Here is a 12132-nt window from a genome sequence, read left to right on the forward strand (position 1 = left end):
CCAGCACATAGGCTCTTAGCTGCAATAGCCCTCAGTGGGGGTGGAGGCAACAGAGAAGCATGCTCCTCCAACTCACAGTTACTTTCAGCAGGGTGGGTCCAATGGAGAATCACAGAAAAGCAGCTTACTGAAGTACACACACTTACCAGGCCCCAACAGGAAGGGCTCCAATGGGAATGTGGGTGAGGGTGGAAAATGAGAGACGCTCCCTCTTTAAGTCCATTCCTAGGCCTTGGTGGTGTCTCTTTTAGTGGCTGGCGTCACACCCCCATTTCCTTTTTCCCAAGTGGGGCTTTGGTGGAGTGCGCTCCCTCCTTTCTTAGGGGTGCTTTGCACCAAAGACTGTCTCTAGAAGACCCTTTACTCCTTAGGTAACTGCCTATCCCCTGTGCTTGCCAAAGTTAGAGTGAGTTGTGGAGTATGTCTGCAGGTGGTTTGGTGATGCAGTTGTTCAAAGGTGGAGACTCCCTGGACAGGGTAGTGGCACTGCCAGTGTACAACCAATATGGCACCTGCTGCCTAGGCTTCTCAGCCCAGCGGATGGTTGGGGGGCCTGCCCAGCTCATGCTCCCTGACCCGGTGGGTCTCCCTCCAGTCTCTGCCCAAGTAGCAGGCCCAACCAGCTAGGCTTGTCCCAAGCCATTTTTGTCCAGATCACTGAGCCAGCCCAGGCATTCTGGGCTATGGAACTCAGTAAGGGAAAAGTGGTGGCTGTTAGGCCATGCTCATCCTGGAAAAAGAGGGGTGGGCTGGGCGCAGTGGCTCATGCCTGTAATCTCAGCACTTTGGGAGGCCGAGGCAGGTGGATCGCCTGAGGTCAGGAATTCGAGACCAGCCTGGTCAACATGGTGAAACCCTGTCTCTACTAAAAACACAAAAATTAGCTGGGCATGATGACAGCCACCTGTAATCCCAGCTACTTGGGAGGCTGAGGCAGGAGAACTGCTCAAACCTGGGAGGTGGAGGTTGCAGTGAGCTGAGATTGTGCCACTGCACTCTAGCCTGAATGACAGAGCGAGACTCCCTCTCAAAAAAAAAAAAAAAAAAAAAAAAAAAAGAAAAAAAGAGGAGTGACCAGCTCCCTTGCTGGCATACAAACCTATGCCATACTCTTCCTTGTGTTCCCCTACTCGAGCTCAGGCCACAGATATCAACTTGATATCCCTGGGTGGTGTGCTTGAGTCCTGGGGAGTTGGGACCAGAACTGTGGATTTTTCCCCTGGCCCCTAGCGGTCAAGCACTGGCTGTGATGGGGGTGGTGAACTACTCCTGGGCTGCCAATAAAACACTCAGGCAGGGCCGTGGAGGCTGTGCTGTGGGCGCTCTCCCACAGGAACGGCCTCAGAGGTGGTCTTGGGAGGGGCCAGCAGGCAAAGGGGTGCATGGAATAGATGCACTTTGGGCCTGTAGCAGTGGTGGTGGGGCCTGTCTTGAGGCATGAGCATGCTCAGGCCCTGCTCTTTCTTGGCCTGGCAGATAGCAGGAGCTGCAGCCACTCAGTGTAACATGGAGAGCTTTGGGGGATGAGTGTGGTAGTGTTATCCTGCAGCTGCACAGCACAGCAAAGCCTTCTGGGCTGTGTGTGGGTTCAAACTGTGCCTCTGCTTATTCTTTGGGCTGCTGTGCCTGCCAGTCCAAAGGTCTGTGGGGGTCACAAGAACTCCTGTGTCTAGGATCTCAGAGGTCCATGGCAGGAACGTGGTGCCCTGGGGTTCCTTCACTGACTCCTTCTTTAGGTCCAGTCCAAGTCCAGGGGTTGCTTCTGGTGCCTGGTGACTCTGAGCAGGCCTAGGTCATGGGAAAGCTTCGAGTGCATGCTGAAGAGCTTGGACTACCCTTAGGTAATGGTGCAGCATCACAAAGTCTTACACAGAGGAGTAAAACAACCCAGTTTGCTCTGGGTTATGATCTGGCACTGTGACCATGCTTTTAATAAACAGTGTTTCAATTTATCTGCTTTGGACATTTGTCACTGTATTTTTATAATTGAATCATGTATGGATCCACAGACCTTTGTGTAATATGACACAAATGTGCCCAGCCTAGTGGAAGAAGGGCAAAGGGAGAGGGTTATATTATTATTGAAATCCTCATGTAATTGTTGGACTGTGATCAGGTAGATTATGGATGGACTAGGCAGAAGGCCTGGAGATGGAGGGGCTTGGCCAGTGACAGGGAAAATGCATGACGGTCTTAGGATTCTGTGAAGGACCCAGAGGTAACAGGCTAAATTGGAACCAAATGTTGAAGTCAAGGTGAAACAATTATTTTATTTGTTTATTTAGGAAGATTATAATTTCCAGAGTGAGTGGGGGTGATTACTGATGTTTTGAGTTTACATACACAACATAAATATGTATTTTAAGATGAAAGGCCACGTACCTGGAAGACTAGATTGGCATTTTCATGCATTCCAAAAATTTCTGGGTCATCGATCAAAGGCAGATTTTCAATGTAGTCCTTAAACTCTTGTAGGCTGTCAGCCATGGGTGCAAAATAGATGCCTGTTATTAAAAACACAGAAGACAAATATGTCTCAAATAGACTGGCTTTGTACTGCCAAGTTTGATTTTTCTTTGTATGGTGCAGATGGTGGCTGCAATCAGCTGGCTCATGTAGAAAGGGGGATTGTTTTTCCTAAGCTTTCATGCTTTCATTGCTGTGTCTAGTTTTGTTATCTTTTCTTCAGGCCTTGAGAATCTCATTACTGTCCTAACTTTTCAGATGCCTTCTCCAGCGCATTTAAAGATGCGGAGAATCCAGGGATATGCTGCTGAAAGGTGTAACTCATGAAGGGCTCCAAATTTATGCTGAAAGGTGTAACTCATTAAGGGCTTAAATTTATGCTTGTGTTAGAGATTGCTTTCATATTTGTTTGATAAACAACAACAGCCCTCTCTAATTCCCCAAACTAAAAGCTACGTTGAAATCTAGGGTTATTCAACTATCTATAGTGATTGCAGGATATACAGTTGAATCTTATCAGCTCTGACTGATGCTCAATGGTAGGAGCTTTTATGAGCTTGTAATAATCAAGTTGCTCCTTCCAAGGGGATCACTCAGGACAATTAATCTGTTTGCTGTCTGACTCATAATAAACTATCTCCAACTCACAGATCTGGTTTTTACTCAACTTGCTGTAATAGACATTTTCTTTTCTTTATTTTTTAAAAAACTTTTATATAGTAGTAATAATAATATTTACTATGATTTAGAGACTGGGTCTTGTTATGTTGCCCAGGCTGGATTTGAACTCCTGAGCTCAAGTGATTCTCCTACCTCAGCCTCCTGAGTATCTGGGACCACAGACATGTGCCACTATGTCTGGATGTTTTATTTGATTACATTCAAAACATACTAGAACATAACATTGAAAACAGATTTAGACACAGTGCAATAAGCTTTAAAATCGAAGTAATTCAAAGTAGTTACCATGCACTATGTATCTCTGTGATCCTACTATCAAACCAGCTCTGAAGGTGGCCAAGCATGGGGATAGGGTGTGGCTATAACAGTGTTGTGGAGACCCGACACAGACAGCCCCTGGATGGGAAACTGAGAGATGCTGTCAACATCTTCTTGGGAAAGGCCTTTTCTGTAATATGGAAAAGTCATTCACCTGATTCAGAGTATTTATAATCTTCTTCTAATGTTTCAGGAGAAAAAAATCTTTTCAAGATAGTACGAAGGCATCTTTGATCCCAGCTGTCTGTGACTCTACCACCATAAGTAATTTCACCTGAAAAGAAATTTGTATTTTGAAATTATTGCTGTTTTTAAAAAATTGATAGGCATACCTAATTTTAAATTTTTAATGTTTATTTATACACACATTTATTTGGTACTGAAAATGGAAAGCACACAACAGAATTTCCTTCCACCACCCCCTCAAAGATAATAGAAGTCAATTTTTGAAAAGTAGAAAAAATCTACTATATGTACTCTACTCTCATTATTTTGCTGTTTTAGTTTTCAGAGATTAAAGCCACTGAGCTCTATTTACATATTTCTTTTTTGTTTTTGTTCTTTTGCTTTGAAATACTGATTTTGAGTCTTATCATTGATTGCAGTATTCTAAAACATACACACTTTCCATCAAACAGTGCTTCTTTCGGAGACAATGAGTAAAATGGAATCAAGTATTTGTAGCAAGGCATTCAACCTCTATACATTTCTTATTAATTATTGCTATCAGGGTAAGGAGGAAAGATAGATTCAAAGCAAAAGGGACAATTCACTTCACAGTAATTATAAGGAATTATAACTGATTGGTATCCCATCTCTCTTTCCACAGAGAAGCTACTTTCCATGTGCCCCATTGTCATCCCAAAATTATGTGTAGCAAGGAAGCACACTGGAATCTATTGCTGATATAATTTCTTTAAAATTCCAGATCCATTGCTACAATTCACCATTCACCACTGTAGTGTTCCTGGAAGGATTTCACCTGTGATACCTACATTGTCAACCTCTGAATCCTCCAACTGTTGATCCATTCTTATCTCTATTTCTTCCATCATGTCAGGAAGAAAAAATTGTTTTTTCTTTCTCTTCCTTTTTTTGTTTTGTTTTATAATTAGTTTATTTTCCAATTTATTAATCATATGAATCTAGAATTTATTTAAATATGAATAGCATTTCATTGAATATTTACACAGCATGTACACAAACTAATAAATTTATGCACTAAACAGATTAAATTTATTTTATTTTATTTTATTTTATTATTATTACACTTTAAGTTTTAGGGTACATGTGCACAATGTGCAGGTTAGTTACATATGGATACATGTGCCATGCTGGTGTGCTGCACCCATTAACTCGTCAGTTAGCATTAGGTATATCTCCTAATGCTATCCCTTCCCCCTCCCCCCACCCCACAACAGTGATGTTCCCCTTCCTGTGTCCATGTGTTCTCATTGTTCAATTCCCACCTACGAGTGAGAACATGTGGTGTTTGGTTTTTTGTCCTTGCGATAGTTTACTGAGAATGATGATTTCCAATTTCATCCATGTCCCTACAAAGGACATGAACTCATCATTTTTTATGGCTGCATAGTATTCCATGGTGTATATGTGCCACATTTTCTTAATCCAGTCTATCATTGTTGGACATTTGGGTTGGTTCCAAGTCTTTGCTCTTGTGAATAGTGCCGCAATAAACACACGTGTGCATGTGTCTTTATAGCAGCATGATTTATAGTCCTTTGGGTATATACCCAGTAATGGGATGGCTGGGCCAAATGGTATTTCTAGTTCTAGATCGCTGAGGAATCGCCACACTGACTTCCACAATGGTTGAACTAGTTTACAGTCCCACCAACAGTGTAAAAGTGTTCCTATTTCTCCACATCCTCTCCAGCACCTGTTGTTTCCTGACTTTTTAATGATCGCCATTCTAACTGGTGTGAGATGGTATCTCATTGTGGTTTTGATTTGCATTTCTCTGATGGCCAGTGATGGTGAGCATTTGTTCATGTGTTTTTTGGCTGCATAAATGTCTTCTTTTGAGAAGTGTCTGTTCATGTCCTTTGCCCACTTTTTGATGGGGTTGTTTTTTTCTTGTAAATTTGTTTGAGTTCATTGTAGATTCTGGATATTAGCCCTTTGTCAGATGAGTAGGTTGTGAAAATTTTCTCCCATTTTGTAGGTTGCCTGTTCACTCTGATGGTAGTTTCTTTTGCTGTGCAGAAGCTCTTTAGTTTAATTAGATCCCATTTGTCAATTTTGGCTTTTCTTGCCATTGCTTTTGGTGTTTTAGACATGAAGTCCTTGCCCATGCCTATGTCTTGAATGGTAATGCCTAGGTTTTCTTCTAGCGTTTTTATGGTTTTAGGTCTAACGTTTAAGTCTTTAATCCATCTTGAATTAATTTTTGTATAAGGTGTAAGGAAGGGATCCAGTTTCAGCTTTCTACATATGGCTAGCCAGTTTTCCCAGCACCATTTATTAAATAGGGAATCCTTTCCCCATTGCTTGTTTTTCTCAGGTTTGTCAAAGATCAGATAGTTGTAGATATGCGGCGTTATTTCTGAGGGCTCTGTTCTGTTCCACTGATCTATATCTCTGTTTTGGTACCAGTATCATGCTGTTTTGGCTACTGTAGCCTTGTAGTATAGCTGAGATGGTTGGTTGAGAGAAAGTTATTTCAGTCTTTGGAATCTCAATAATTTATTTCTTCCAAGACAGCAATGTCTTCATCTGCATATCCTGTAGAGATGCCTGTCTTCCCTCTCCTGTTGGAGTAACTCTTGTCAGTCTTGTTGGATAAGCCACTCAGGGAGAGGGGAAGGGAAGTAGGTACCAGGGCTGATGGTTAAGTTGCTGAATCCCTGTATCGGCAATTCCAAGATGTAAAAAGGAGATGTTCTATAGCTTCCTAGGAGTATTCTTTAGCGACCCTCTGGGAAATCTTGGAACATAAAGTTGGGTTAAATCTCTGTCGTGGGTCCATCTAATATGGTCGGACTTGAAGCTCCTCTTGGGTCCGTGGCGCTGGAACATAAAGCTCTAGTTTCTCCAATTGCATGATGATGTCAGGGGAAGAAGGGTGTCCTAACATACATTATTCTAAAATAAGTTTCTAACTAAAATATCTGCATTTTGACAAGCAGCACAGAAGTGTTTTCCTTACAAATCAACAGATTTTGTGCTTCTCCATCCAGATTTGACTCTATCCTTTTTCTTGGGTCAAACTGAGTAAACAAGGAAATCTGTCATTTTGACTCAGGGTAGATGACTCACAGCTCACTTTCAAGAAGGAGTCTTCTGGCTTTGGTCTTCTTAGAAGAGGGACCACTTGTGTGTGTGCATGCCCGTGTGTGTGTACGTGTGTGCGTGCGTGTGTGTGTGTGGTGGTGTCCACCATCCATGCCACCGCCTGGTCTGGCCCCAGCATCATGGTTCCTGTGGGTACCATTGCAGAACCCAACATAGTGGCTTCCCCTTTCCCTTCCTTTCCCATCCCTGTGGGCTGGCTTGGGCATGGTCCAATAAAAACTGGAGAGGCCTGAGGTCTGACTTTGTCTTTGCCAACTTTGAGCTCAGATCCACCCCCAATACCACTCCTGGATGTATGTATTGCTGTAACCTACACTATAAAATCTGACGGTCCTCCTCCAATCCCAAACACCTTCCAGTATTTAAAGCCTCCTAAATGTTTCTCTGTTTATTCTCTCCTGTCTGGTTTTCCCATGGGTATTGCTATATCTCCATGTTCAATCCCTCATTTTGCTTTTATTATAGCTTTGTGAATTGTTGCACCTCTTCCTAACCTAAAAGACCATAATTGCTAACCAATATTTGTAAGTTAGAGCAAAATTTGTTAGCAAGACACATAGGCCTTTCAGGATATGCCCCCGGCTTACCTTTTTTAGTGTTGTTGAAGACACAACTGCCCTCCATACACACTTCCTTTTTTGGAGCTACTAACTGTTTCTCTAGTAGTGCCATGTCCCACACACTCTTGGCCTCCCCTCACCCCCGCACCTTTATTGAGGTATAATTGGTATCCAAAAAACTGCACATAATTAATGTATACAACCTGGGGAGTTTTGACATATGTATATACTTATGTTGCTATCTCCACAATCCATATGGTAAACATATCCATGACCTCCGACAATTTCTTTGTGCCACCCACTTTTTTATTGTGGTTAGAATACTTAACATGTAATCTACTCTCTTGATAAATTAATTTAAAGTACAAAATACCTTCTGATTAACTGTAAGTGCTATATTGTACAACAGATCTCTGTAACTTACTCATCTTGTATAACTATAACTTTATACTTACTGAACAACAACTCCCCATTTTCCTCCTCCCTCTATCCTGTGATACCCACCATTCTCTTGTCTACTTCTAGACTTTTGACTATTATAGAGGCCTCACATAAGAGGAATCATGCAGTATTTGTCCTTCTGTGACTAACTTATTTCACTGAGCATAATGTCAGTCAGGTCCATCCATGTTGTCACAAATGGTAGGACCTTTCTTTTTTAAGGATAAATAGTATTCCATTGTATGTATATACGATACTCTCTGTGTCCATTTATATGTTGATGGACATTTGGGTTGTTTCCATATTTTGGCTACTACGAATGATTCATTATCTCCATCAGCTTTTGGTAGGCAGAGACTATGTCATCTTTGATATCCAGCATTTATCATAATAGTACTAATCAATATTTTCTGAATTAATCCATAAATGAATGCCTAAAAAAACTCACCATTAGCAAGTATCGTCACCTGGATAAAGCATTGTCTTTTTACTCCTATCTTTTTTAAAAAACCAGTTTCAATGAGATATAATTTAAAAAACCATAAAATTCACATAAAACATATATAAAAGAATATATGTTGAAAATATGTCTATTCTTATATATATAATTATATATATATAAATTCATTAATTTTTGGTAAATTTACAGAGTTGTCCAACCATCATTGCAATCTAATTTTAGAACATTCCCATTTCCCCCCAAAAGAAATCTTGTGTCCATTTGCAGTAAGTCCTCATGTCTACTCCCTGTCCCATGAAACCACTGAACTACTTTCCATCTCTATAGACTTGACTCGTCTGGAAATTTCATATACATAGAATTGTACTTGTGGGCTTTTGTGTCTGGCTTCTTTTACTTAGCATAATGTTTTTGGGATTTATTTATGTTGTTGTATGTATCAGTACTTTATTCCTTTTTATGGTGGAATAATATTCTATTTATGGATATGCCATATTTTACTTAGCCATTCACCAGTTAATGGACATTTTTGGCCATTATGAACAATGCTGTTATGAACATTTGTGTACAAGTTTTGTTTTTGTGTGCGTTTTTTTCTTTTTTCTTTTTTCTTTTTTTTTTTTTTTGAGACGGAGTTTTACTCTCTCGCCCAGGCTGGAGTGCAGTGGCGTGATCTCGGCTCACTGCAACATTTGCTTTCTGGTTTCAAGTGATTCTCCTGCCCCAGCCTCCTGAGTAGCTGGGATTACAAGTGTGCACTACCACACCCAGCTAATTTTTGTATTTTTAGTAGAGACAGGGTTTCACCATGTTGGCCAGGCTGGTCTTGAACTCCTGGCCTCATGATTCGCCCACCTGGGCCTCCCAAAGTGCTGGGATTACAGGCGTGAGCCACTGCGCCCGGCCTTGTGTACAAGTTTTTGTGAGGACATATGTTTTAATTTTTTCTAAGTACATATCTAGGAGTAGAATTGCTAAGTCATATGGCAACTTTATTTAAAATTTTTTTCAAAGCAGCAGGACAATTTTACATTGCCACCAGCAGGTATGAGGGTTCCAATTTTCTCATATGCTCACCTGCGTTTGTTACTGTCTTTTAAAATTATAGTCATCCTAGTAGGTGTGAAGTGGCATTTCATTAGAGATTTAACTTTCATTTCCCTCATGACAAATTGAGCATCTTGACATGTGTTTACTGGGCATTTGTATGTCTTCTTTGGTGAAATGTCTATTCAAATAAAATCTTCAACCATTTTAATATTGAGTTATTTTTCTTATTGTTGAGTTGTAAGAGGTCTTTATATACTTTGGATACAAGCCCTTATCAGATATATGATTTGCAAATATTTTCTCTCAGTCTGTGTCTTGCCTTTTCACTTTCTTGATGGTGTGTGTTGAAGTGTAAAAGTCCAATTTATTTTTTCTTTTTTGTGTCATATCTCGGAAGTCAGTGACTAACCCCAAATCACAATTCATTCCAAAGCCTTCTTCTAAGAGATTTACCTTTATCTGTTAATTGTAGGTCTGTCACCCATTTTGAATTAATTTTTGTGTATGGTATAAGGGTCCAAATTTATCCTTTTGTATATGGACACCCAATTGTCCCAGCATCATGTGTTGAAAAGACTATCCTTCCCCCATTGAATTGCCTTGGCACCTTTGTTGAAAATCAGTGGTCATAAATATAAAGGTCATTTTTGGATTCTCAATTCTGTTCCATTGATTTATAAGCCTATTCTTTTTTTAAAAAATATATATGTTATTTCTCAACACAAGGTCCATCAATTCAAGACATTTTTGTAAGCAATGATACCAGCCATTCAGTCCATCCCCAAAGAACTGATGGTCCTGGGAGTTTAACCATGTCAATGCAGTCTTTTTTTATATTAACCAAAGAAAATGGGTGCCCTTTAACAAAATTTTAATATTAGGAAGCACAGAAGTCAGAGGGAGCCAAATTAGGTCTGTAAAGTGAATACCTAATGATTTCCCATAAAAACTCTTGTAAAAGTGCTCTAGTTTGATGAGAGGCCTGAATAGCATTGTTGGAGTGGAGAAGGACTCTCTGGCGAAGTGTTCTTAGGCACTTTCCTACTAAAGCTTTGGCTAACTTTTTAAAAATACTCTCATAATAAGCAGATGTTATCATTCTTTGGCCCTCCAGAAAGTCAAGAAGCAAAATGCCTTGAGCATTCCAAAAAACTGTTGCCATGAGCTTTGTTCTTGACTAGTCTGCTTTTGCTTTGACTGGACCACTTCCATCCCTTGGTAGCCATTGCTTTGATTGTGCTTTGTTTTCAGGATTTTACTGGTAAAGCCATGTTCCATCTCCTGTTATAATTCTTCAAAGAAATGCTTCAGGATCTTGACTGCACTTGCTTAAATTTCCATTGAAAGCTTTGCTCTTGTCTGCCTCTGATCTGGATGTAAGAGTTTTGGCACCTATGGAGTGGAAAGTTTGCTCAACTTTAATTTTCAGTCAATATTGTGTAAAATGAACCTATTGAAATATCTATGGTGTTGGCTGTTGTTTCTGCTGTTAATTGTTGGTGCGCTTCAGTGAAGGCATGAACAAGATTAATTTTTTCTTTGCACATTGATGTGGATGGCCTGCTGCTGTGGGCTTCATCTTAAACACTGTCTTGGCCCTTCTTAAAACTAGTTATCCATTTATAAACTGCTACTGATTTGTTTGGGGCATTGTCCTTATAAACTTTTTGTAAAGTATCAATATTTTGCCTTTCTTCCACACAAGCTTCACTGTAAATTTGATGCTTGTTCTGCTTCAATTTTAGCAGAATTGATGTTACCCTGGCAAGGGCTCCTTGCAAATTGATGTCTTATCCTTCTTAGTGCCTCAAACTAGATCCAGAAATGGAATTTTCAACACAGATTGAAGATCCAAATTTGTAAGAACTAGAACACCTTTCTTAATTTTCCCATAAAATCAGTCCTATTTACAGCAATACTTCGGGATATTTGTTGCTGAGATGTCCTGTTTTCTTCAGCGCAACTTTTTGACAGCTCCGAGACTCTTCTGACCAAGACTAGGTGCTGGCCTGGAGGGAACAGTGGATGGGTGCCACATAAAAAGAAATCGACCTGATAAAGGCTCTGTTCCCTTCATGCCAGAAACAAAAAATGTGATAAAGCTATGGTCACCACTGCCGAGTCAAAATCCATGTCTATTCTTATGCCAGTGCCACAATGACTTGTTATAATTTTGCAGTAAGTTTTGAAATTGGGAAACGTTACTCTTTTGACTTCATTCTTTTTTTCAAGATTGTTCTTGCCATTTGAGGCCCTTCACATTTTCATATGAATTTTATAATCAGCTTATCAATTCCTGCAACATGCTAGTTGATCTGGGTGTAACAGTCTGCTGTTACATAGGGATTGCATTAAATCTATAGATCAGTCTGGCAAATTACTTTTTACCTCCACAATTACTTCCACAGCAGTACAGACTGAAGTAACCTGAAACATCAAGGATTCTAGGAGAGGGAGAAGGAAAAGGAAAATGAGAAACAGGAAAACTCAGGGTAAGCAGAGGATACCAGAGAACAATTTTGCCTACATCGCCACTTTGCTAAGCAATTTTGGCCCCATTGGGATGGCTTGGGGCAGGAGTACAAAGTAACCTCCCAAATTCCAGGCCTTTCCCTATTGGTTCACTCTGGGGACTGGTCCTAATCTATTTTTACTGTTATTTTGCTGCCTTCATCTCAAACATGTTTTAAGGTTTCATTTTACCTTTTAGGCTCTAGATCACCTGATACCCTTCTGCTGTTCTCCATTTCCCTTACTTGCCAATGAAAATCATCGATTTCCTTTCTGTCCCTTTTCAGAGCTCCTCCTTCCCCCACTTCCCAGTGCAAATATCCTCTCCCT

General features: G+C 40.4%; 1 protein-coding gene across 1 annotated transcript in view; it reads right to left on the minus strand.

The window, feature by feature from the left end:
• Nucleotides 1-12132, minus strand: part of DNAH6 (dynein axonemal heavy chain 6) — a 303480-nt gene that overhangs the window by 19447 nt on the left and 271901 nt on the right. The window contains exons 69-70 of the mRNA XM_057301281.1: nucleotides 3620-3739; nucleotides 2383-2504 (exon numbers count right to left, since the gene is read on the minus strand). Coding sequence (XP_057157264.1) covers nucleotides 2383-2504; nucleotides 3620-3739 — 242 coding nt within the window. The remainder of the gene's footprint in view (nucleotides 1-2382; nucleotides 2505-3619; nucleotides 3740-12132) is intronic.

This window comes from Pan paniscus, chromosome 12 (genome assembly GCF_029289425.2).
Source record: "Pan paniscus chromosome 12, NHGRI_mPanPan1-v2.0_pri, whole genome shotgun sequence".
Lineage (NCBI taxonomy): Eukaryota > Metazoa > Chordata > Mammalia > Primates > Hominidae > Pan > Pan paniscus.